The following is a 27909-nucleotide window of genomic DNA, read 5'->3' as shown; positions in this document are numbered from 1 at the left end:
ACCAAGTGCAGTCTAAACATCTGGCTAACTGCAACCAACCATAACTCTTTAGAGCAAAAACAGAATAATTAAAATTCTTAGAGATCAGTTCACATGAAACAAGAACCATCTAGCTTGAAAATTCTGAAAAGCAACATGCCACAAATATTGAAACAATGTTGAAAATAAAGATACTGTCTATAGGATTGGTTTTGTAGAAATAATTTTAAAAATTAAACGTTTATTAGGCAAATTCAATCCACAGTATTCTTTATGGAAAAGTATAGAAGTGAGAGTTACTTACTGCATCTGGAATATAACCTAGAAATTAAAATTACTTATGTATTACTTTCTAATAAAGAAAACACTGTCCTGCTGTGAAAGGTTTTTAAGTTCCACAATATAGAAACATATCCTGCATTTATTTCTGAAAACAGAACTGCAGGGATGGAATAGAAAGAATATAATGATTCTTCCAAATAGCTTAAAACAGTGGTTCGCAACCTGTGATCTGCGGATTCCTGGGGGTCCACGATGTCATCACACGGGGTCCGCGAAGGCTTGAAGAAATGTTATGTTCTCCAGCATGATGGCTGAAAAATCCACCAATGGGTTATTTCAGTCCTCCTGCCCAATCAGACCAAGTTGTCAAGTTGTCACACCTCCTCATTATCTGGGACTTCCCAGTTTTCATCTTGGTCTTCGCCCATGAGGACATGATTTCTTGACTCTCAGTTGTTTGGAGCAGGTCAGACTAGAATTTATTGCACCATTGGTGGATTCTTTTTGTTTTTTTGACTTTGGGAGAAAGATTTAGTGGAGATCATTACCTTGATAGAATATCTGAATCCCTTTCCTTTCCCTGTAGGGCTAGAGTAGCACTCCTCTCCAGGACTGGGGGGGGGGTGTCTTTCCCTAAGTTCAACTTTCTGAACTCTCTAAAAAATTTTGAATACAAACGGGGAGCTTTTTTCCTTTGTTGCAGAGTGGGGGGGGATTGAATAGTCACACTCCCCTGGCAAGTGCACGTGTTTTCTAGCTGGTGGCCGCCATTTTGAAGCCTCATGGCTTCTTCTCTGACTGGGCTCGGTCAGGGATTTCTATAGCGGCCGCCATTTTGAATTAATTTAGCACAGCTTTGCCAAAGTTTTTTTGGCCGAAGTACAGCTGTTGGGTCGTTTGGAGCAAGCGCCAGGGGGAATTTGACTGTTTTTTCGGTTTGATTGCCTTCTGGCTGAAACTGAAGAGGAGGAAGCCTTGCTTCAGCAGCGCTCCAGCTTGATGGCTGTTAGGCGCGATTTCCCAAACCGCTCTATTCGCTTCAGAAGAGCTTGGAAGCTTGTTTCTTTACATTTTGGGTATGTTTTGATCATTTTAGGAGTCTAAATTCTCTTCATTCTCCTCATCTACCCCCCTCCCCTTCCTGGCTCAGGGAAGTCTAGGCGTCTGCCATTTTAAGGCCATTTCCATAGGAAAACGCCCATTCACACCCTGGCCCGGACGCCATTTTGTGATTATTCAACAACTAATTCAGTTATTTATAATTGTTCTACATAATTTCACTGATCTAATTGCATAGATTTGCATTGGCCTTGCATCATTTGCACTAATTTTGCATTTGAGATTAAGTGTTTCAGATTTCAACATTCCTATTGAGAAAATCTATTATCAACCAGAGTGTGGAATCAGCAGATTCCATATTGCTCGCCATATTGCCTATATCTGCCCCTCTGCATCTAGTGGTTGCTTTAAGATCCTGACCATTGCCACTATTGTGGGACACGTGTGATTTTGTCACCAACTTGATCCAGGTCCATTGCTGGGTGACAAGTGCTACTGCACCAAGCATGAGCTCAGGTTAGCCAGTGGACCAACTCACGCTAATCCACGTGAAGTCAGTCCCTCTTCAAGGGGATTCCTGACGTCCCTTGCAGAATGAGCCAGTCTCAGAGTTACCTCTGGGTTGCATCTCGACTGATATGGCAGAAACCACTGAGCCACAACGCTTGGACACTGACAACAACCCCGTCCAAGTTGAGCCGGCACCCAAGGTGCCTGGAGGTAAGGCCAAAGCCAAATTGAAGTACGGCAGGAAGGCTGGCAAGGCAAGCGATAAGCAGGCCGAACATACATACAGAGCCCTGAAGAAGCAATTCTCCCGGGCCCAACGTTTGTCTGCTGAACCAGGTCATACACTGGCATATTCCACACCACCTGACATGGGAGCGCCTTGGCCATCCACATCGGGAGCTTGGTCACCTGAGAACGTGTATCAGCAGGTCTCAACTCAGACCTTTGGTCAGGAAGGACCACCTCTGTTGGGGGAGGACCTTGAATTGCCTGGCCAGTCAACTGCACCTACTGCTGCCATCGCACCAGCTGCTGCAGGGTTACGGCTTCCGCTAGAGCAGTCCCTCTCTGACCAGCTCCAAGGGTGGATATCGCAGGCTGTGTGCCAAGCCATGGCATCTGCAGGGCGACAGCAGGCTTCTCCCATTCCGGGATCTTCTTCAGCACCCACCACCTCCGGACAACCTCCACTAGATCGGTCAGGTATGGTCTCCCCATCCCATTCCCCTGAATCCGACTCTTCAAACACTTCGGATTATGAGGGAGGTAGGGACGGTTGGTCAGATTGTGAGGAACCTACCCATGAATCTCAGCCATGGCGGAGCTCTTCAACGCTTCGCTGTTTCCTTCTTTGCTACGCAGAGCCTGTACTGCGGGCAAGCTTTCCTCCAATCTGGTCCCAACCCCTCAGCCTTCCTCTGATCAAGATGCTAACGCTAATCCCCTGTTTGCCGTGCCAGTAGACGAACACCTACAAATTCCCTGTCCCCTATTATTCCTCAAAAATATTCAGGGACAGTGGAAATCACCGGCCGCTCAACTGACCCAGGGAACGGCGGAGCACAAAATAGTGGACGTGGCTAAGAATTTGGCAGATTTATTGGAGGTACCAAAAGTAGATGAGTCATTAGCTCCACTTTTTTCGACTGCTAGTCTACCGGCAGATGTCTCGGATGCCCTTAAGGCGGAAGATAAAAAATCTGAGATGGCCTTCTGCATGGGTGACTAAGGCGGCAACGGCCACTTCTTTCTTTGCCAGGATTTCAATTACCTGGCTTCGTCAGTTGCAGGACAGGGTTCCGCTGGAAGAGGTCAGAATCCATCAGTATTTAACTAAGTTAATAGCCACATCTGAGTATATGGCGGATGTCTCTCTGTATTCGGCTAAACACTCAGCCCGAGCAATGGCTTCCAGTGTAGTCGCTAGGAGACTCCTTTGACTCAAAAACTGGAGGGCTGAGAGCAAACATAAGTGGCGGGCAGCCACTGCCCCCTTCAAGGGTGGCAGATTATTTGGGGAGGCCCTAACGCCATACCTCATAGAAAATAAACAAAAGCAAAAGGTTATTTCCCACTTGGCAAGGAGAACTAACAGACGTTTTCTCCCTTACAGTCGCCGGCAGTCCTTTCGGACTGGAACCGCGACACAGTCTGCACAACCATACCGAACCCCAGCCCCTAAGAATGAGTGCTCCTTTGACAGGACAAACTATAGGGACAGAACCCGGTACCAACCCCAAAACAAGCAGTCCTTTCGTGACAGAGGGAGTCGCCCTTTCCATCGTTCCAAGTGACTCAGAGGGGACTCCCCCCATTGGCGGCAGACTCTCTCTTTTTATCTGCCAGTGGGAAAACACAACCACAGACTACTGGGTTCTGTGCACCATAAGAGAGGGCCTGTCCCTGAAGTTCAAATCCAGACCAGTAGATCATTTTGTTTCTTGCCCAGCCATGAGAAACCCGGTAAAAAGGGGGCTCATGGAAGACGCCATCCAACACTTACTCACTATCGAGGCTATAGAAGAGGTTCCCCTGAATCAGGCAGGATTCTATTTGTGGTCCTGAAATCTTCAGGGGGATGGAGGGCAATCCTCGATCTCAGGGCCTGAACCTCCACCTGCAATACCAGAGGTTCAAAATGCAGACGTTACACTCCATCTTATCCAGCATAAGACCAGGGGATCTATTGACTTCAATGGATCTAAAAGAGGCTTACCTGCACATCCCCATCCTTCTGGACCATCGCAGGTATCTGCGATTCTGCTATCTCAACCGCCACTTTCAATACAGGGCTCTTCCATTCGGCTTGTCCTCAGCACCCAGAGTCTTTACCAAGGTCCTGTCACTGTTGGCAGCTCATTTAAGGTTACTCCCTGTTCGGGTCCAGTGCTACCTGGACAACATCCTGATCCAGTCCTGTCGGTTTCAACCGCCCAGTTGGATTTGGCCCTCACAAAAAGAACCCTACAGAACCACGGGTTCTTGATAAATTTCAAAAAGAGCCAACTGATGCCCTCTACCCACCTGTTACATCCGGTGATAGACACGGAAGCTTGTCACGTGTACCTATCAGAGGAGCGGATCAGGAGCATCAGAGACCTGGCGCACAGGGTACGCAGAAGCAGGACTGTATCATTGGCCACTCTTTCTCAACTCCTGGGGAAGTTAATATCATGTATAGCCATAGTACTGTGGGCCCGGTTACATGCACGGGACCTTCAGTGGTTCCTGCTCCCGTATCAGATACAGCGCACCAGTACATTCAACCAATTGGTGCGAGTTCCTCATCAGGTATGGCACTCTCTCGGCTGGTGGATGTCATCGGCCATTCACAGGGGGACTCTATTCAAAGAGCCCAATCGAGTCAAGGTGACCACGGACGCAAGTCTCTTTGGTTGGGGGGCACATCTCCAATCCCAGATGGCTTAAGGTCAGTGGTCACAGACAGATCTCAGGCAAAGCATAAATTGGTTGGAGGACTGAAATTCACCTAGCCCTCAAACACTTCCACACAGTAGTCAGGGGGCAACATGTGCTGGTCCTGATGGACAACGTGGCAGCAAAAGCTCATGTAAATCGGCAAGGGGGTACCCGGTCCAAGTCCCTCATGACAGAGGCTCGAGCCTTGAGCTCCTGGGCAGAGAAGCATCTGCTCTCTATCAGGGCCGAGCACATCTCGGGAGAGGCAAATTGGCAGGCAGACTTCCTCAGCAGGTCAATAGTAGACCATTCAGAGTGGATGTTACATCCAGATATATTCAAGGAAATCTCGGACAGGTATGGTCGTCCGATAGTGGACCTGTTTGCCTCGCCGGGCAACAACCAGCTGCCAAGATTCTTTTCTTGGTTCCCCTCCTGGGGAGCAGAAGAAGCCCTGCACAGCCGGTGGCCGAGAGGCCTGTTGTACGCCTTTCCCCCACTGCCTCTACTTCCAGCAGTTATCAGGAAGACCCTGGAGGAACAGGCGGAAGTGATGTTTATAGCTCCTCACTGGCCCAGGAGACCGTGGTTCGTAGATCTGGTGAGTCTCTCAGTCTCAGCCCCTTGGAGGATTCCAGATGACCAGGTTCGTCTAGCGCAGGGGTAGGCAACCCAAAACACTCAAAGAGCCACTTGGACCTGTTTCCTACCGAAAACAAAACACCGGGAGCCGCAAAACCCTTTTGATATCTAAAATGAAGAAAACACTGCATATATCCTTTTTTTACCTTTATTATAGTGTGTGTGTGTGTGTGTGTGTGTGTGTGTGTGTGTGTGTGTACGTACACATACACAGGTAAAAAAGGATATATGCAGTGTTATCCTTATTTTAGATGTCAAAAGGCTCTCTGTCTCTCTCTCTCTGTCTCTCTCTGTCTCTCTCTCTCTATCTGCCCTTGGTCTGCCAGTCCTCTTCCCCCCACTCTCTTTCTTTCTTTTCTCTCTCTCTCTCTCTCTCTCCCTCTCTCTCTCTCTCTCTCTCTTTCTCTCCCCCCTCCCTCTCTCCTATCTGCTGCTCACCTGGCAAGCTGCCTTCAAGCTGTTCTCCAACAAGCTCAGGAGCAGGCAACCTCAGCTCTTTTATGAATCATAGACTTCAACTCCCAGAATTCCTCAGTCACCATAGCTGACCTAGCTAGCTCTCTCCTGCCCTTCCTGCTTCCTGCAGAGACGCAACAAAGGGAGGAGCTCCGCCCAATAAGCTTTTCAGTTTCTCGGAGAACACTGTGAGTGCTCTCTCTTTTATACACACACATACACAGAGAGAGAGAGAGAGAGAGAGAGAGAGAGAAGCAGGGAAGCACAAGTGTCTGTCTCTGTCTCTCTCTGCAAATGTCAGAGAAGGCTGGGAGCCACAGGGGAAGGCTCAAAGAGCCGCATGCGGCTCCGGAGCCGCAGGTTGCCTGTGGTCTAGCGCAAGGGGATCTTCTGCATCCAGACCCCCAATGGCTTCAATTAACCGCCTGGCACTTGAACGCTGCACCCTGACCAGGGGTTCATATTCAGCGGAGGTGATAGATATGATCCAGGCGGCTAGGAGACCGGTGACTAACAGTATTTACAACCATACGTGGAAGAACTTCTGTCGCTGGTGTGACAAGAATCAGCGAGTCTGTCACAGGTAACCATTCCTAGGGTCTAGAATATTTGATGGAGGGCATCAGAAAAGGGTTGGCGCCCAACACCATCCGCAGACAGTTAGGGGCACTTTACTTGGTGCTCTCGTGGGAGTCCTTATCAAGACACCCAACCGTATGGTCATTTCTCAAGGGAGTCACTAATAGTAGGCCTCCCGTGGTTCATAGATATCCTTCTTGGAACTTACCTCGGGTTCTTCAGGCACTAACCTCACCTCCCTTTGAACCACTTAAATCATGTTCATTACGACACTTGTCGCTCAAAGTCTCCTTCCTTATTGCAATTACCTCAGCTAGGCATATTTCAGAATTGGCGGCCTTGTCAGTCAGGAAGGACCTGTGCACGCTTCATGAAGACAGGGTGGTTCTCCGGTTAGACCCCTCCTTCATTCCAAAAATAAACACAGTATTCCATAGAGCGCAAGAGGTCATCCTTCATGATTTCTGCCCACATCCGTCACATGATTTGGAATGGCAATGGCATACCCTTGATGTAAAGAGAGCCTTACATCACTATATCACGCGCACGGCACCTTTCCGTAAATCTGAGGCCCTGTTTGTGTCCTTTCAGCCTGCTTTGATGGGTCAAAAGGTGTCAGCTTCCACCATAGGTAGGTGGTTCAGGGCCTGCATCACATTGCCTGTTCCTTCTCATGTGATGACCCACTCCACCCGCAGTGCTGCCACAACTGCAGCGTGGGCAACCCAGGCGTCCATTGAGGACATTTGCAGGGCGGCGACATGGTCTTCGCCATCACCTTTCATTAGGCATTACCATTTAGACAAATTTGCGTCGGCTGAGGCCGCTTTTGGTAGGCGTATTTTACAACAAGTAGTCACACCATCTGGGGGTCCGGCCCCAACTGTCTCCCACCCTTAGGGACTCTGGAAGCTTTGGTACGTCCCATTGGTGGATTCTTCAGTCATCATGCTGGAGAAGGAGCGTTGGTTTACCTGAATGCCTGTTCTCAGTATGATGATGAAGAATCCATGCCCTCCCCTTTAGGAGTCAGTCAGGGCCGGGTTGGGCACTTGTTATTGTAGGTTTTTTTTCCTAATACCTGCTTGAGAGTCATCACGTCGAACCGTTGTCATTGGCTATGCTGTCAATGAAAACTGAGAAGTCCCAGATAATGAGGAGGCGTGACAACTTGACAACTTGGTCTGATTGGGCAGGAGGACTGAAATAACCCATTGGTGGATTCTTCATCATCATGCTGAGAACAGGCGTTCAGGTAAGCCAACGCTCCATTTAAATCTTGAGTTAAGTCTTGGTGGTCCATGGCTATGGTCTGTGGCCACAAAAGTATTTTAAAGGTGAAGAAAAGCTTGAAAACCACTGGTTTAAAAATAAAACTTGTTTGCAGCAAAACAAAAGCAGAGTAAATATTTTATTTCATGGATTCTGAGGTGAAATTTTTGACCCAAAGGTCACAGAATAGTTTATTGGAATATGAAACAAAGAAATTACAGACTTTTAAAAAATATTTTAGACTTTTCACATATTTTAGTGGGAGTTTCTGTACAGGGAGTCCTCAACGTTCGACCACAATTGACTTCCAAATTTTTATTGCTAAGTGAGTTTTGCCCCATTTTACTGTGCTCCTTTCGTGCCATACTTATTAAGAAAATCACTGCAGTTGTTAAATTAGAAACACGGTTGTGAAGGGAATCCTACTTCTCCATTGACTTTGTCAGAAGGTTGCAAAAGCTGATCACATGACCCTGGGACATTGCAACCGTCATAAATATGAACCAGTTGCCAAGTATCGAAATTTTTTTTTAAATATATTTTATTATTTTTTTACAATAACAATCTTTAGTGCTTCATGAACAGTGTGTTGTCCGAGTTCATATATTTAAAACAATGATAATTAATTTCTACAATTAATCAATATGTTGGTAATATATTTCTTGATCCTCTCTTCTTCCTGTAATCTCCTTTTGTCTATATTGAACAAATACAATTCTTAATATTTTCAGTATATACCAAGTTGAATATAATATCCCTCAGTATTCTGACCACTCTTATCAGTCATAATTTTCTCAAAATTCATTACCTTTAAATATCCAAACTTTTCATTTAAATAGACCCTCCCAATGTTTTAACATTTCATATATTCTAAAAGTATTATACTACTTATATATCTTATTCCTCTTGCTTTGGGCCATATTCCAACAATAATGTTCTGTTGTCTGATTTGCTTGTTCATTCTTTGTTGTCATTTTTTGAGTGTTATTTAATTGTAGGTTTAAGTTAGAGATTTGTTCATTTATATTGTCAAACTTATTTCTAATCTCATCATGGTTTGAAACAATAATCATTTGCATCTGAAACAGCATTGTGTATATTTTCTCTTGGAATGTATTTGTTTTGTCTTGAGTCATTGTTCCTGCAGATCTTTGAAGCTCCAAACAGGGGTCTCCACGAGAAGGTGTTTGGCATAGTTCTCTATCACTTTTAGATAGGTATATAATATTCGTTTCATCTCTCTCCTCTAGGTAGTTTTTTTAAAAAACAAATTTTATTGTTTTTTTAAGTTCTTAAAGCAACATATTTAGGACACACCGTGGTGCTGGGGTAATCAAACATCTTAAAAGAAGACATATATACATAATATAATCAATATGTCAAATATTCCCTCTCTTTTTCCCTCAAATAGCATAGTATATTTAGATATACAATTCTAGCTTAAATTTATTCAACCTGAACCTCTTTTTAAGCTTCATCAGTTTCTACCATAATCAAATTAACTTTAAATAAAAACATTTTCAATTCAAATATCCCTTCCACATATGTTCTACTTTCTTAATTTTATCAAAATCTTATTTGTTTCTTCTTCCATTAATCTCCCTTATTTAGAGTAAAATATTAATCTATCCTGTACCTATCAAATCTATCAATTGATCTATCTCTTCAAGCTAAAAAAAATAATATCATACCTTAAATCATGTCATTCCATTAAACAAAATTCAAGTCTCCAATTAATTATCATGACTAATAACGTCCATATCATCAGAAAATCATATCTTATTAAATTTCAATTAACTATTAGTTCACTTCAAATCTGAAACATCTCTTCAATTTTCGTCATTCCATTACATCATAATTTTCATAGAAATAAACCTAACATTCTAAAAGGAACATTCCTAGTATTCTAAATTGTCTTTGATCACTTATATAGAAAGATATCTCGTTTTTAAACAAAAATATTAATCTATCCTAGACGCATCTAAATGTATGTATTTATCAAACTATTCTCTAAATATCTAATCCTTCACTTAATCAATCTCTTTAAGTTAACAAATTAATATCAAACCTTAAATCATTTCAGTATTTAATTAACATTCAATTAATTATTGATTCACTCCAACTCTAAGACATCTTTTTACTTCAGACTCAAAATCTCAGTCCTTACATCAGTCCATAGTTTTAGGTTGCCTTTAATCCAATTTAAGAAATTTTAAATTTCATTTTTCAATCTTATTCTAGCTTTCCTCTTTTGCCAGGTAGGTTTCCATAACAGGGCTTCCCTTCCAGATAATAGGTCTCTTTTTGTTGCTTGTAGTGTCACTTGATTTGATACCGACCATCTTGATCTCTGATTTAATCCTCTGTTTCTCTTGTCCATAAAGCCTTGTTGCTTCAGAAGTCCAAAGTTCGGTCTTTGCTTTTCCTGGTCTTGCTTGTAAGGCAAAATAAGATTCTCCTTATCCTCAGTTAAAACCTCTTCTTGTATAATCTGTTTTGTAGAGTAAAGTGTAATCTGGGAGTCAGTTTTAAGTTTTAAAGTAGAGATTCTGGCTCTTAGTTCTGTAGTAGCCTCTTTTATTGTAGTACATATTTCTTCTTTAGCCTCATAGATCTTTTCCAGTATAAGTTTACAGTTTAAATGTGATTGAGGCTTCTCCATTTTAGCAATAGTTGAAGAGGAATCCTTTTCCTTTTTAGTGAAGGTTACAGTTGGACAGTTGAACATTATCCACCCCCACAGATCACACAGCTAGCTCAAATTATCTTTTTTCTTGAAAAACAGTTTGAAGGCCAAAGCTCTCTCATCTCCAAATAAACAACAATCCAATATTAACTTTTGCCCGATAGGTGTCCTCAGTGAGCTACAAAGACTTCTTCAAACGCCATTTTTTCTTTTTTCTATCTTTAAAGATAGAATAGAAAAAGAAATACTCTGCCGATATAATACCGCTCCAAAAAGCACACAAAAAAGTTTTTTCTACAGCACAATGTAAGTAGGAATAGAATATAGTCTTTAAATGAATATTTATTTATTTTTTCTGTCCTTTTTGTAAAATGCGTTTGTTCCCACAATTACTAAAGCCGCTTTTTCCAGATGGGGAAATAATAGCACAAACAGCTTCTGCAGGCAAAAACAGCAGGGGTATGGGGAGGAACAAAAGGGGTCTCACCTGGGTCATCCGTGGTGGGTCTTTAATGCTTAGATGAGATGTGACTTTCGGCTGGTGCAGCAGGGTGATCGGCAGGCTGATCTTTGCTCTGTCGGCCCAGAGGAGAAGCTGGAGACTCAGGGGAGACTGCTGCCCTCCCCTCCTCGGTGGTCGCCCCTCCAGGGCGATCTTCGACTCCCTAGGGGGTCTACCGGCGAGGGAAACTCCGGATGGCCTGAAGAGAAGTTTCCAGGTACAACCAGCGTTGCTGCATTCCAGAACCGGAAGTCCCCTCTAAGTAGTTTTTCATCGGTGTCATAATCTTTTTAATTAGCTTTATCAAGCCAACTCATCTTAAAATCCAAACAGCCAAATCTTACTTAGTTCTTATCTTTATATAATGATTTTACAATCCAATACATTTCCAATTGTCAAGGCACCACTGAAAACAATATTTTGTGACAGTTCTTCTTTTCAGGGGTCTGGTAATTATCAACCAGTCAGGATTCAGTCCAAAGTAGTTGACCATCTAAAAGTTTTCCAGTAATTTCTCCTTAAGAAGACTAGCCAAAGGCCACGATTTTTCTTTCTCTACAAACAGTTCTTAGGTTTAAGAAGGCAGCTCAGTGTGTTTATAATCCCAGAAGGTTTCTAAATATATGTAGTTTCACTCAGTAGTAGATAGCTCAATGTTTCGTTCCCACCTTTTTTTTTTTTTGCTGTTTCTAGGGGTCTTGCCAAATTCTGAGTCAATGCTGCTATAGTTTTCTCTAATCCTCCACTAGAGGGAGTCCTAGTAGACAATCGGAGTCCTCCACTAGAGGTAGTCCTAGTAGACCTCGGAATCCTAGTAGACAATCACCTAAATATGAGCCAGCAGTGTGCTTCAGCTGCCAGAAAGGCCAACAGAATGCTAGGCTGCATTAACAGAGGGATAGAATCAAGATCACGTGAAGTATTAATACCACTCTTCAATGCCTTGGTAAGGCCACACTTGGAATACTGCATCCAGTTTTGGTCACCATGATGTAAAAAAGATGTTGAGACTCTAGAAAGAGTACAGAGAAGAGCAACAAAGATGATTAGGGGACTGGAGGCTAAAACATATAAGGAACGGTTGCTAGAATTGGGTATGTCTAGTTTAACGAAGAGAAGGACAAGGGGGGACATGATAGCAGTATTCCAATATCTCAGGGGCTGCCATAAAGAAGAGGGAATTAAGCTATTTTCCAAAGCACCTGAAGGCAGGACAAGAAGCAACGGGTGGAAACTAATCAAGGAGAGAAGCAACCTAGAACTAAGGAGAAACTTCCTGACAGTGAGAACAATTAATCAGTGGAACAGCCTGCCTCCAGAAGCAGTAAATGCTCCAACACTGGAAGTTTTTAAGAAGAGACTGGACAGCCATTTGTCCGAAATGGTGTTGGGTTTCCTGCCTGAGCAGGGGGTTGGACTAGATGACCTCCAAGGTCCCTTCCAACTTTACTACTATTACTAGATGTCACTGTTCATTTTTCAACTTTTTAAAACAAAGGTTTTATATATATATATAATTTCATCAATGCTTTTTCAGGTATAGCATTTTAACAATTTTCTTAGCTTTCAAATTTATCCAAACTGTAGTATTTTATATTTTTATTCCCCATAAGGGTTTAATTCGCTGCTTCTGTCTATAGAAGGGTGAAGTAATCCCCTCCCTTCTCATTTTGGGAGGCTTTTTGCTTCTTGGGGAAATCAGATATAAAATAGGAGAGAGAGAAGATCAAATTCCTCACCCAGTTTCAAGCACGCTGTTCACTGTTGTGCTGGTTAGTGCATTTGGACTTCGGCTGCAAGTAGCTTGGGCTGGTCAACAAAATGTGACCAGCCTTTCTCCTTTCGGGTTAGAAGGCTTTCTCCGAATTGAGCGAAATGACCGCCATCATTCCAGAATCATCAGGGCACCCTTCTTTTCTTCGCCATCTCTCCAGGGCGACTTAGACCTATTTAGGGCCCTCTGGCAGGGCGAAACTAGCCGTGAGGTGCGGAAGTCCACGATCCCATGACCGGGTGCTATGGCGCAAAACCGGAAGTCTCCTCAAGTATTGGAATTTTGATCACACGATCATGGGGATACTGCAATGGTCATAACTGAAAAACAGAAGTCACTTTTTTCAATGCCAATGTAACTTTGAACAATCATTAAACAAAATATTGTAGGTCAAGGACTACTATACTATCAGTCAAATCTTTATTACAGCCACAAACCACCCTAATATAATATATGTTCAGTACCTCTAATCTAGAGCTCCCTTTAGCATTATGTTTTTGTGAGATACTTTTTAGTTATTATACTTTAGATTTTTATTTCGGGCCTTTTTTTGTCTTATTGTTTTTGATATATTTATTCCATGATTTCTCTTCTTTTTTTAAATTGGTTTTGTGTTTATAATTCTTTATAAAGTGTGTCTAAATATTTTTTTTCTTGTTCCCTGAAATACGTTTTTGAAAAACATTCTGTTTTCCAGACTTTGTACTGTTTCAATAGGAAATGCTCCTTTTCTTTAGTTCTTTGTGGAACAACATGCCTTAAATTTCCTTCTAAAGGAGACAGACACTAACAAAATTAGGCAATTTAAAACCTGAAGTTGTTTTATTCACGAAATTCATTTCACATGAGGAAGATTCTTTATCTAATAGATTCAAAATCTTATTAGTGAAAGTTCAAAAACGGCTAGAACAGTGATTCTCAACCTTTTTAATGCCGCGACCCCCAACCAGTCGCAAGTCGAGGACTACTCAACCGGTCGTAAGTCGAGGACTACTCAACTGGTGCAGCACCGTTTGCAGAATAAGACTTTTGGCAGGCTCAGCAGGGCAGAGACAGCCTGGACAATTCCTATTGGCTTTTGAAAGCCAATAGAATTAGACTCTATTCAAGAGAGTCTATTCTATTGGCTTTCAAAAGCCAATAGAATAAAAGGGAGTAGCACAGCAAAGGAAAAGGGGGGGGGGAGAAATGGCGGGCTGCATTGTTTGGTGACCCCCGTGAAATGTTCGTTCGACCCCAAATGGGGTCCCGACCCACAGGTTGAGAACCACTGTGCTAGAAGTACAGGTAGTCCTCACTTACAACAGTTCATTTATGGTTCAAAGTTAAAATGGCATTGAAAAAAGTGACTTACTACCTTTTTTCACAGTTAACAACCATTGCAGCATCTCCATGATCATTTGATCAAAATTCAGATGCTTGGCAACTGGTTCATACTTAAGACCGTTGCAGTGTCCTGGGGGTCATGTGATTACCTTTTGCAACCTTTTGACAAGCAAAGTTAATGGGAAGCCAGATTCACTTTAGAACCATGTTACTAACTTAACAGCTGCAGTGATTCACTTAACAACAGCTGCAGTGATTCACTTAGCAGCAAGAAGGGTTGTAAAATGGGGCAAAACTCACTTAACAAATGTCTCACTTAACAACAGAAATGCTGGGCTCAATTGTAATTATAAGTCAAGGACTACTTGTATAATAACTCTTCTTAAAATATATGTAGCACAATAAGAAACACTGGCACTTTTTAATATTAGTGATTAAATGTTAATAATTATGTTGTATTTATTAATTACTATAGCGTAGTAAGGACCATCCAGATTTTTTAATGTTGGGGTTTAGTTTTTAGTTTAGTTGTAGGCTGAATAATTAAGCTCTATATTTTAATCAATTTTTAGTTCCTTTATTACAGTATAATATATTCCAGATGAATTTAGCTTTTTACTTGGAATATACTACAAGTTTATATACTGAAGTTAAAGTTGATGGATATATAGCAACTTAATCCATATTTTTCACAGCAAGAATATATACTTTTTTTTCCACTCCACATCAGACTAGTTCCTGATTTGACTTGTTTGTCATCTTGATGGCTAGATAAAATTAATTGTATAAATTAATAAAAGTTTTGGTTATATTTATCTCATAATAGAATCTATATTTCCAGTAATACAATCAGTTATGAGTGTCATCCTATTTGTTTCAAAAACGTATCCTTATTAAACAATTTATGTAATTATTCAAGGATATTTTATATATGTATAAAATGTATGTGTGTATATATATATATGTATACGCAGATGTTCATAGAATGGTCACTGAGCTATTCATATTGTTCATGGAAAAATATAAATAGCAATCTAAATGAGAAAATGTAGAAAATAAACTTAGGGAGCTTTAATGTGCGTAATCACAGTGACTTCCAGTTTGACATGGCGGCATACCGGGTGCAGAAAGATGGGGTTCCTGCTGGGGACCCTAAAAAGGGTTGAAAGTCGCCTCGAAGAGGCCATGAAGGAGGGAACCCTTGTCGATCACAGAGGGGCAGTGGCCCTTCCGCTGGATCCAAGAAAGCCCTCCAAACCGGCAGGGGAAAGACTGGCTACCTTCATGTGGCCAGTCAGAAGCTGCTGACAACTGAAGATATTGCACTAACTAGCAATTTCTGAGCAACATGGATGGAACTGGGTGAGACTTTATCCTCTTTTTATGGTCCCAACACTACTTTCCTGGAAAAAAGAATGCCCAAAGCAAAGAATGCTTGCCAATGAGAGAGGGAAGGAAAGTTATTGCCCTGCTCCTTCAGGAAAAGAAAACCAGTGAATTAATTGCTTTGGGGGAAAACAGGAAACTACAAGATCAATTTGGAACTAATACAGGTCTATAGTTTTGAAATTTGGGGACTAAACTTTTAAAAGAAAAAATATTTGAAAGCTTGCAAAATACAGTAAACTTGGATTTGGAAAGCTGGAAGAGGGTGTCAACGACATCTAGTGGAGAACTACGGCACTACAATTTATTATGCTTAAGGAAAACTTGGCTTGAAGCCCAGACTCAGATAAGACTCTTTGTTGTTCCTGGACACTTTTACTTTTGCAGAGTGCGACTGGGAAAAGGGAAGAAAAAACCTCTTGGGCTGCTTATCTGGGTTGGGAACCCTATTGGACTAAAAAGACTACATACAAAAACAAAATGAGTGTTCCATACTCAGACTTAAATGGTAAAAAATAATATTTAACATCTGTCCAAAGCTCCCAGTTTGATATATCAACAAGAAGATGTTAATGAATCTCAGAAAGAAATTCTTCCATGTTGAAATCAATCCACGAGATAATTGTTTTATTTCAGGTTGAGACTAAAAATAACGCAAATGAGATAAAAGAACATTTTTCTAACCTAAACTTACAAATCCAGAGAATGACTGCAAAGAAGGAACTAATAATCCAGAAAACAGAAGAAAATGAGAAGAAACAGATTGAAAGATGAAGGATCAAAAGGAAGGAATTAATAGACAGATACAGACAAATGAAAAATTAGAAGATGCAGTGATAACACTGGAAATGGAAAAGACATCATACTTGTCAGGATTTCAGAACACATTTCAGGATGAGGAAGAAGAACCGATCGAATGGATGATAAAGCCGTTAGGAGAAATGCTGAATATTGGCAAACAAGAAATGAAAAGAAGGATGGAGGCTGTTTAATGAATATAAATGGGTTGAGCATTCATCCAAAATCACTTCAACCAAATTCTTTTCCTCATTCCAAATAATATATACAAAAACAGAAAAAGAACTACTTTATGATTTAAATGTATTGACCTGGAAAGTTATTTGGCAAAGGAGGAAAGCTAGAGTAAGACTGAAGAAAATTGAGGTTCTGACCTATTAGATGGGATATTATACTACTGAACAGATGTTTGAATATGGCTAAGAAAATAGATAACTGTTAGAAATAAAAGTATTATTATAATTAGAAGGATAGGATTTGTAACTAGAATATTATACTTTGTTAGGACATGGGAAATATGAAAATTATAAAAGGATTTGAATAAGAGAAGCTTTTGGTTACCCAAATATAATTTATTATGAGAAAATTATAAGCAGTAGAGATATTTTGAATATTGATGGAAAATTAAAAAATTTTAAAAACGGGAAAAACAGGATATTGATTGAATAAATGGATTTTAAGAGCAAATGCAATTGAGATATATTTGGGCTAGAAAAGATATTATAAATTGATAGCATCGATATTATGTGTAATACCAGAAAAATGTGATGAAGATGTCTATATTTAATTGTATATGTATTAACAGTAACAAGAATTGTATTTGCCCAGTATGGAAAAAGGCATACTACCGGAAGAAGAAAGGACCAAGGAAGCACTGGATGGTGTAGTATTGGACTGAGAAAGTTAATATGTACCACTGAATTACTAATAGACCCAGACAACATGGTGCTTATTAAGTACTTACGATTGTAAAATTAGAAAATTAATAAAATATTTATAAAAAAATATGTGCAATCTCAGCTTGCTTTCTCTGTGGTAATCTTCACTCTCTAAAATACTATGTCCCCAAAGTATGTGTAGCCTCTATTCTCTAAATATTTTATGAACATGTTGTGTTGTTCCCACAAGGCTGTGTGGACATGTTGACTGAGGGCATGAATCATACGTATTGACTAGGTTTTGTTGATATTCTAACTGGGTTTTTTGTGTGTTGCTACAATTCTTTGCAAGTAGAAGTGATTATAAATAAATAGACGAACATACAGAAAATCAACACAACTTTGTAATTATAATTTGCTGATATATTGTAATTATAATTTCCTTATTCCAAATAATATATACAAAAACAGAGGAAGAACTACTTGATGATTTAAATGTACTGACCTGGGAAAAATATATTTGGGAGCATTGCATAGTTTACTTGTTCACAATTTCACTATATATCATTTCAGAAGCAAATCTTACATACAAAAATCTGAGGTCAGTACAGGGAAGTCTCTGGAGATAGTATATGGCAGAACAATATAACTGTCACCAAATGGAATTGAAGCAAAGGTTCAAATTGAATAATTAGAATGTTCAGTGCTATCCATTACTTTAGCATGTACTAACTCCTACTTGCAAGTGTATAACCTAAAAAGATAAAACAGCGTTGGTGAGAAAAATAATTCATTGTAATAGAGAAATTACCAGCATTTAAGTCCAAAGTCTGTTGCTCTACCAAAATGTTTCTGTGTTCAGTATTAATAAACTCCTTTGACTATTTTTTGGAGGAGGAGGAGGAAAGCTGCTTTCCAGGCTTAGTAAGAGGGCTGTATTTGAATATTCTAAGCAATACTTGTGTTTTGTGGTAGTCTAGCACAGAATTTCCAGTTGTTATAGGAATAGCATTTAGACTTATATACCATCCCATAGTGCTTCATTGCACTCTCTGGGTGGCTTATAATGTAAGCATTATTTGCATATTGTCTTGAACAATCCACATTTCACCAACCTCAGAAGGATGGAAAGCTGAGTCAATCTTGAGACCCATCAGGATTGAACTCCTGACTGGACAAAGTTTACCAACAATATTACACTTTAACCACTGTGCCACTAATCCTTATTGAATTGATTTAGAAGAAGCCATCCTCAACTTGGTGTTCTCCAAAATGTCAGCTAGAAAACTGACAGCTCGGATTTGAATATTGAGTACCGCATGACAGGGTGAACTCCTGTTATTTGCTCCAGGTCCTGTCAACCTAGCAGTTCGAAAATGTGCAAATGCAAATAGATAAATAGATACCACTTCAGTGGGAAGGGATACGACTGAACAGGGGAAATCTTTACCTTTTATCAAAATTTTCCAAGAGGCCTGCAATTTTTGGGAATCCCACATTATGGGGGGCTGACTTTAAATTTTCTTGTCTAATATATAATTTATATCTTAATTTGAGGGCCTTCAGATGAATTTTCAGTTGAAGTGACTTTTTTGCTTTCTGTAGTACTATAAAAGGAAAACAATTTGCAGAATAGTATCCAGAATTCCAAAATGTCTTCAGAGATGCAATTCCTAAAATAATGTGCCATGTGTTCTTTCTAATTCCTATAGTTTGTAACACAGTGGGGTTTTTTTGTATATGTGATAAGAGAATTAGCTGTTTTGATGGACTGTGCACCTGGAGAATTAGTGGCAGGAGTTTTGCCAACACAGAGCTTTCCAGAAAAAGGTCCAGATTAAGAGACAGCACAGTCCCAAACTAGATGGAGAGGGAAGAAGTATTTAGGGTAACCACAACCTAGAATCTCTCAGGATAGTCTAGTAGGTTAGACGGCTGTAGCTTGTATTTGGCAAGATTCTGTCCATTAAAAATAAAGAGATAAATGATTGGGTTCGATTGTTTCACTGTGTCATCTCTGGGCCTGAGCATGACTGCTATAAAATATGCAGAACTAGTCCATCAAGTACAGCACTTAATTTTAAGAAATAATAAAGTGATATAGTAACTTGAAAAGAAAATTGAAATAACTGCAATTATTTAGTCTGGAATGAACATTCATCTCAAAGTTTGTCTAAAGATCCGCAGCAGAAGGGCACAAATTGACATGCTGAAGCCAGCTGCACTGCATATTATATTAAATAACAGCCTGTTAAATGGAAGAAGAGAATACATTTCTTCTAGCAAATACCATTACAAGTTTTTAAATCTGTTGTCCAAATATAACAGTAGGCACCTGTTTGGCTCCCCACCCCATCTTCATCAAAGAATGCCTTAGCAAACAAGGACAAGTTACACTACACTTTTTTAAAGTTACCGTCTGCAGTATCTTTTCTGTAACAGGAGTGCAGCTGTTGAATGTTTTAACATTTAGCAGCATGCATTAAAACAGTAATGAGTTTTTAGTCTAGAAATGGTAGAGAAACGATATAAAGCAAAAGGCTCAACAGGTGGTCTGCAGACCAGTTAAAGACCATAATGCTATCTTGTCTGCCTCTTCAGCTGATTGGATCATCCTTTTCTTTTGGTTCACCATATATCACTATAGTGATTGTTGTCTCCTGTTGTTGCTGCTCTGCTGCCCATTTTCAAATGGCAAGTAGAGTAAATATTTGCAATAATTTATAGCTCATAAACCCCTGTAGGAAAATCACAGGGTGGAGATTTTTAGTTCCCCAGAGTGGGACACTTGTCAGTCTTACATGTATTCTGACAAAATCCTGGATTGGAAGAAAAAGCAATATTTTTTGACATTCTTCTCTTTTATTAAAATTATCCTGTTGTATTGGTATTTCCATCATACATTCCTATTAAATTGATCATTGTTCATATGTAGATAGCATAGAAAGAGAGCCATATTATTTTATTGTAGCGCAAAATCTGGATGAGCTTTTTGACTAACAAATACCATTAAAAAGCATTACGTTTTCATGAACGGCGGGTGACTTCATCAGATGCATGGAGTCCCACAGGGTTTATACCTGTTAATAAACTTTGTCACTCGAAAAAGTTGCTATCGAAATTTGTTCTGATCATTGTTCATATGTGCAATTCAAAAATTAAGGAACCTAACTCAAAGGTGGTTACCATTGTGATAGCCTGTGACATGTGACTATACACTATATGTAAAATAGAGTGTTTGGCTTCTCTTTTTCTAAACTGTAGTTTTAGTTTTTTTCTGGTCCAGACCCTTTTATGTAGACATTTTTTCAAAACAGTTCAGTTACAGGTTAGATGCAAATGGGTTGTTGTGTAAGAAAATATCTTGGTCCCTTTTGGAGTTTATGTCTTGCTCTGATATCCTCTGAATTGCAACATGTGACACAGACAAATTGCTGCATATAAATGCACTGATAACATTACTCCATAGTCTTGCATGATTTCTGCAATGTGATATGCTTGTGATGAAAACTGAATCTTAACCAGCCAAGTAAACCTAAATGTTTTTTGGTATTTCTGTTTGTGGAGAGAGAAAAAACTTAAATAGATGTGTAGATGAGTCTTGAAGTTTTTGTTATGAACATGATGGGAGTCTATACAATATGTTTAGGCTTCTAGTTGTTTTCTTCTCTTCTGTAGATAGCATCATCCTGAGAGTAAATCTTGTACACTTGGGTCAGATGCATTCTTAAACTGGCAAATTACATTATTAGATATTTAGAATTTGAAGTGATACGAGCTCTACTCTCTGTATATTAAAACATAGGCTATAACTTATATGAGCTTATATAAAACTTGTAACCTGTGAAATACGGGCCTATGAGCATATTTATATCTTACTGATATATGTATGTATGTATGTATGTATATCATACCGTGTTTCCCCAAAATAAGACTTGGTCTTACTTTCTTTTGGGCTCTGAAGCAAGCAATAGGGGGTGGGGTGGGGCCTGTGCATAGAGTGGAGAAGCAACACGGTGGTGAGATCGTAGTGGCGGACCAGGTACGGTACCGGTGCAGGTGGGGCGCATGCCTTTCCTGTGCTAGGCCGGCCCCTGCAGGCCCAGGGTGGCCATGCTGGGTGGTGATGGGAAGGGTGCCAAGGTGGGGGAAGCCAGGCCGACTAAAATGGCAACTGGAGGCTCAGGGAGGGAGGGTGGTAAAGCGGGTGGGCCTCCTGCTGTCTGCACCCATGCCGGCTGCCCCTTCCGTGTGGAACTGAAGGGCTTGCCACACTACTGCCCAGATGCCCCCGCTTTCTCTTCCCCAAATGGACTTTGCAGGAAATTAAGATTGTTTCAACTGTTCTTAATATTTTTTTCTTTTTTTAACTTATTTTTCTTTATGTTTTGATCCTGCTGTTTAAGCTGCCTACTGTCTCTTCTGCAACTGAGGGAGCCTGCAAGTTGACTGAAAAACAAATCTATTATAGAGCAAAGTAAAGGTGGGGGGAATGATACAGACAGAAGCATGCATTCCAAAATTGTAAAAAGTAAGAGAAATATGATCTGAAATAAGCTTAAGGGGTTTTGTAATTATCACTGGATTATTTTAGCAGCATAATATACTTGCCACCTTTTTGGTAAGCAGCAGACTAGGCTGAAGATACTTGAATGGCTCTTCGCATTTTGGAGATGCTGTTCTTACACTGTCAGGCTATGAATTATCTATTCCCATTCTATCATTTTTAAAAAGTGCTTTAACAATATTTTTGCTAGTGTGATGTCCACAAATGTATATCTTAAACAAGCCAAATAGTAACTGAAGTGTAATTTATACCATTATCGGTAATCACATATAGACAGCAAAAAGTTGCAATCCTTGCCAGTTGGTCATAGGTGCTCAGAATGAAGGTCTTTTTTAAAATACATGAATGATAGCTGCCACCAGATAATCAGGCTCACAAAAAGCATCTTCTGAAACAATCTGAAAAGGGATAATGGAAATACTCTCTACATATGACATCATATATATCTAATATTCCACCATAACAATTTCTACTATGTCTCACTTCAAACTTTAACAAATAGTGTGATTTACCTGGCAATCATTTATTTTTACTTTGTAAACAGGTATATAATTCCTGACCTGAGCTCATTTTCATATTATTTCAACTTGAGCAAAACATTTTCAGATCTCCATCTGTTTACAGAAACTAGGAAACGTACCTTGAACCTATGAATTCTGTAAGGCAGGCATGTCAAACTCGTGACGTCACATAACGTCGCGCGACGTATCGCGACTTTTCCCCCATTGCTGGCAATGGGGTGGGCGCGGTTTCAGCATGACGATCCAGCCCATGGGCCGGCAGTTTGACATGCCTGCTGTAAGGTTTCAAAAGATATTTGCACTGAATGCTGAAATGTTGCATTTTTGTTATTGCTGATCTAAGTATTTGATCTCAGGCCAAGAGATTATATTTTCAGGGTGCAGACACTGGTGATTACCCTTTATACCTTCTAGCTCTATCTCAGGGGTGTCAAACTCAATTTCATTGAGGGCTGCATCAGCATTGCAGTTTCCCATGGGTGTGGCCAGGGTGGGTGAGGCCTACTGAGTGGGTGTGGAGGGAGTGGGTGTGGTCTACTGGGTAGGCATGGCCAGCTCTACATTGTTCACGTCAATGGTGCCTGTGGGGGCCTGGGCAGGAGTGGGACAGATCTGAGGGTCTCTGGCAGAAGGGGGTGGGACCAGGGCAAGTGCCAAGGCATGGTCCACTGGAGGAGCCTCATTATTCCTCTCAGGCCATGTGGGGGGGGGGCTGGATGGTGGTGCAGGCTGCCCGGAGCCCTGGACAGCAGTCAAATGCCCAGTCTGGCCCTCGAGCACCTGTGGCACCAAGCCCAGCCCCACTTCCCCAAGGGGGCGCCCAGCTGCACTTACCTCCTCCTCAAGGCTGCTGCTGCTGTGCTTGCTCTGTTTAGCCAGGTTGTTCATGATGGGTACCAGGGCAAAGTCAGAGGGAGACTGAATGTGTTTCAGCATAGATGGCCACCACAAAATTGTACATTGGCTCCCGGCTGGCCAGGGCCAAGGCCAAGGCAGTGGGGGCCGTTTCCTCACTGTTTCCAGGATGGCTTTGCAGGCCACATGAAACCATTTCGCAGGCCGCATCCGGCCCCCGGGCCTTGTGTTTGACATGTCTGCTCTATCTGAAAGGCTGAAGAAAATAGCAGGAAGTCACTCATCTGATGTTTATCTGATTAGGGGCATCTGGTCCATGATGTCTTCTTTGGGTTTTTTTAAATGTTCTTTAGTATTTAGCTGCTTAATTTATTCTTATATGAAGCATCAATTCAATTTTAATAGTTATGTTTAATTATTTTTAATTTACAAGAAATATATTCAACAAGATAAAGGTTTGGGATTTCATACATAACATTTTAGGGGCCGAGCATCCAGGTGGCCTTTGAGTGTTTCTCACCCCATATGATTGGAATTAGAGCAGAATAAAACTTCATTTCATTACATGTGTTTGGATAGTATTACACCTAGTTGATATGATTATTTTCCAGTTATATATTTCATTTTCATCTCTCTCCAGTGGAACAAGCCCACCCCACTCATGCTAATGGAAGAGGCCTGCTATGCTTCCCGTCTGCTAAGGAATTGAAGCAGGCAGGATCAAGCAGAAGAGCCTTTTCCTCTGGGGCCCCATCCCCATGGAACGTTCTACCGTTGGAGGTGAGAACTGTCCCTTCCCTTTTGGCCTTCTGGAAGGGTATCAAAATTTGGCTTTGCCAGCTGAGTTGAGTCTCCAAAGGGGGTGCTCACTGCTGAAGATGGTTGATGGCTCCTTTCCGTCTGGCTTTTAGCTCTCTTTTTAGTTTTAGTTCTTAATATTTTAACTGTGTTGTTTTAATCTTTTAACTATTTCTTGCTTGTTTTATAACCTGTAAGCTGCCCACAATTATCTTGTAGGTGGCATAAAATAAAATAACAAAATAAATAAATTTTCTTCTGCCCTATTAAAAATACAGCTTGATACCAATTTCTGAAAGTTTCTTGGGGCTGTTCCCAGGGCAATTAAACATTACAGATCTGTAATGGCATGATAGATATTATAGATGGCTTTTTTTATAATTGTTGAGGACTTTGTACTGTTTCAATGGGAAATTGATAGATGATCAGCCATCAGTTCCATGTATGAATTATTTGCTTGACTGTAAACAAACAACCCCTTCCTTCTTCTCCCTCCTCTGGGATTTAAGATTTCAGAAGTATATTTAAAGAATGGTTATTGTTGAGTCCTTCGCGAAATGGCAAGACACGAGAAGCAGTTGTAGTTCTCAGGAAACTTCTTTATTCATGTGTTCAGCTTACAGTTAGAAGACGCCGACAACGCCCAAAACTCCTGGCCTCTTATATAGGCCATTCCCGGGTAAATCTGCAACTTTTGGCGCGCCAGCACTTGCGCATGCGCACAAGTACTGGCGACAGCCTATCTGGTCCCGGGCAGTTTGCACCTGCCGGAACCGTTTGCAATGCCCCGAGCCTGCTTGCACAGGCTCAGGACATAACACCCCTTCCCCCCGGCTAAAACTATTCCTTATACCATAATAACACATAACTCATTTCTGTAGTGTAGTGCCATGCTCCCCAATACCAGGTATTCCTGGTCTTCCATCAGCCTCAATGCTCTATTTTTCTACTAGCTCTGTTTGGCCAAGAGGGTTACAAAATCCTCCAAATACTTAGGAGATTTCCTTGCTCTCTGTGACCTCCTAAGTTCAGGGTGCTTGCCAAGTACCCTCTGATTGAAGGGTGATGCGTGCCTGTCCCCCTTGTTTTGCCTTGGTGATTCCCAAAGGCTGTGCTCCAATGCCTGGCCTGCTTGCTTGCCCACCGGGCTCGTCAGGCCAGGGCTTCTTTCACTATGTGACCTGGTTGTCCCGCCTAGCTGTAGGCTCTCTGACCCTTCTAAGTGACTGTCACTGTTGGGCGTTTCTGTAGAACCTCCTAGGTCCGTCCAAGACCTGTCAGGAGGCTGTCTGTCCCCTGAATCCCGTTCTGTGCCCGGGCTTGTGTGAGTTTCAGTACTGTCCCAAAACTCAGTTGTCCCCTGAGTGGAGTCAGAGGTGTTGTAGTCGGGATTTGGTTCCTCGACCACCTCCCTGTATGTTTGCCCCCTTCTAGGGACAGGGGTAGTGTCGGGCCAACTCGAAGGAGTGTGTGCCAGCTCTCTTGCGGGGAATGGTTTATTGGGATGCTCCCGGGTATTCTCCCTGACTGGAGTACTGAGTGATGCGGGTGAGTAGTGATTATGCCCCCGGGGTAACTCCCTGGCTGGAGTAGGCGTTGATGCCTGGTATCTAGTTGGGCTCCTTGAATTCCTGTTTGGAGCACTCGCGGAATCTTGAGATGGGCTGATTGTGGCTTCCCCATTGATAATGGGCATCATTCCATGCCCCTCCCTTTGCCCAAAGGGCTCCCCCTCCCCCCCTGGAAAAGACCCAGGAGTCTCATCGGGAAGGTCCCGTCTAGGGCGAAGTTGGTCAATGTGCCGACGCAGGACACGACCGTTGTCCAGGGATACCTCGTAGGATAGAGGACCTGTGACCCTGGATATAGATGCGGGGACCCATGTATGACCAGGCCCGTAATTACGAGTCCAAACCGGGGCACCCACAAGTAGTTGCCTAGGTGCCCTGGGGTGTGAGACAGAAGGAGGCAGTCTGTCCGGATGCAACCGGTCAAGCTTGGTAGTCAGTTTGCGCCCCCAACAAAGTTCAGCTGGGCTTCTCCCTGTAGAAGTGGACGGTGTGGTGCGATAAGAAAGGAGGAAGTCAGCCAACCTGTGATGCCAGTCTCCGTAGATGAGTTTCTTCAAGGCGTCCTTGGTGATGCGCACCATGCGTTCAGCCATACCGTTGGTGGACGGGTGGAAGGGTGCAGAGGTGGCATGACGAATCATGTTAGCCTGCAAGAAAGCTTGGAATTCGGAGGAAGTGAATTGAGGGCCGTTGTCAGAGACAATGACGTCTGGGAGCCCGTGTGCAGCAAAAATCCCCCTCAGTACCTGAATAGTCTTTGCAGCGGTGGTGGATGAGACAGGTACAACCTCAAGCCATTTTGAATGGCTGTCAACGAGGACCAAGAAGAATTGACCCTGAAAGGGCCCAGCGTAGTCAATGTGCACCCTAGACCATGGAGATTGTGTTTCCTCCCATCTATGCACAGGAGCTTGGGGCATTTCAGGGCGCGAGCGTTGACAAAGGTGGCATGCATGCACCTTAGCTTCAATGTCTTTGTCTAGGCCAGGCCACCACAAGTGGCTGCGCGCAAGAGCCTTCATTCGTACAATGCCAGGATGACCCTCGTGGAGGGAACCTAAGACCCTAGTCCTCATTGAGGTGGGAATGACAACTCTGCTTCCCCAAAGCAGACAACCCTGAGAGGTGGACAACTCGTTCCTTTTAGACCAGAAACTCTGAAACTCAGGACTAGGACAGTGCTCAGGCCATCCAGACAAAACCCAAGAAAGGACACGTGAAAGTGTGTGATCTGTGCCTGATTCAGCGGCTACATCCCTGGCATTCAGGGGAGACTCGGGCAAGGCTTGGATAGAGAGAATATTGATAGCTGGCGCAGGGTCAGCTTCTATTACCGGCAGGGGTAATCTACTGAGGCCATCAGCATGGCCCATTTCCTTCCCAGGCTTGTGAAGCAGGGAAAAATCATATGCAGATAAAAAGATAGACCACCTGAGCATCGTGGGGGAGATGATTTGGGGGGTTTGTTTACGTGTGGTAAACAGTCCCAGCAAAGGCTTATGGTCAGTAAAGACCATGAAATGCCTACCATATAAAAAATCATGGAATTTTTTAATTCCAGCAACAACAGCTAAGGCCTCCCTGTCTATTTGAGCATAGTTGCCCTCAGCTGAAGACATGTCCTGGAGTAATATGCAACAGGAACCTGAGTTCCATGAGACCTGAGGTGGCTCAGTACAGCTCCTACCCCATAAGGGGAAGCATCACAAGCGATGCACACAGGAAGGGACTCATTGAAGTGTGCAAGTACACTGTTAGAAGTGAGCAAGGACTTGACCTCATTGAAACTTGCCTCATGTGTGTGTGACCACTGCCACACTGCCTGTTTATCTAATAGCCTGTGAAGAGGCTCAGCTACACTAGCCTTATGTGGAAGAAAGGAATTGTAGAAATTCAGAAGGCCCAGGAAAGCCTGTAGTTCGGTCTTAGACTTTGGCCTGGGGGCTTGCATAATGGCTTTTAGTTTGGATTCAGCAGGGTGAATCCCAGCAGCATCAATTTTGAACCCCAGAAACTCTGTGGAAGGCACCCCAATTTTACATTTGTTCTTCTTGAGTTTGAGTCCCGTTTTCCTGAACCTTAACAGGACAGCCCTTAGCCTTTCAGCTAGAATGTGCGTGGAGTCTCCAGCAATTAAGACATCATCAAAATAGGGGCAAACCCCTGGTATACCCTGTAGTGTGTTTTCCATTACGCTTTGGAAAATCCCAGGAGTGACATTTACTCCAAATTGAAGTCTCTTGAAAGCCCCTCTGTGGGTCACAATAGTCTGAGCTATAGCAGCATCATCATCAACAGGCAGCTGTTGATACGCTTGAGCTAGGTCAAGCTTTGCAAAAACGCGCCCCCCCTTGAGGGAGGCCAGAATATGACTGACCACAGGAACAGGATAGGCATGTTGCTGCAATGCCTTATTCAGAGTGCATTTGTAATCAGCACAAATGCGAATGTCCCCATTTGCCTTTAGAGGCGTGACAATGGGGGTCTCCCAAGGACTGGAGTCAACAGGTTCCAGAATTCCTTGTTGGATCAGTTTATCCAACTCAGTG

At 42.1% G+C, this 27909-nt stretch overlaps 1 protein-coding gene across 5 annotated transcripts in view; it reads left to right on the top strand.

The window, feature by feature from the left end:
* The window catches only part of STOX2 (storkhead box 2), a 242522-nt gene that overhangs the window by 77052 nt on the left and 137561 nt on the right, over positions 1–27909 (top strand). Inside the window, exon 1 of one of the 5 annotated variants that reach the window (XM_039330850.1) lies at positions 23298–23771. The exons of the other annotated variants lie outside the window; for them this stretch is intronic. Coding sequence (XP_039186784.1) covers positions 23750–23771 — 22 coding nt within the window. The 5' untranslated portion in view covers positions 23298–23749. Of the gene's footprint in view, positions 1–23297; positions 23772–27909 lie in introns of those variants that run through there. 5 annotated transcript variants of the gene reach the window in all.

This window comes from Crotalus tigris, unplaced genomic scaffold, assembly GCF_016545835.1.
Source record: "Crotalus tigris isolate CLP2741 ecotype Arizona unplaced genomic scaffold, ASM1654583v1 scf7180000024432.2438137, whole genome shotgun sequence".
NCBI classification, from domain to species: Eukaryota; Metazoa; Chordata; class Lepidosauria; order Squamata; family Viperidae; genus Crotalus; species Crotalus tigris.
The sequence above is the reverse complement of the archived record's forward strand: the minus strand, read 5'-3'. Positions and strand labels throughout refer to the sequence as shown.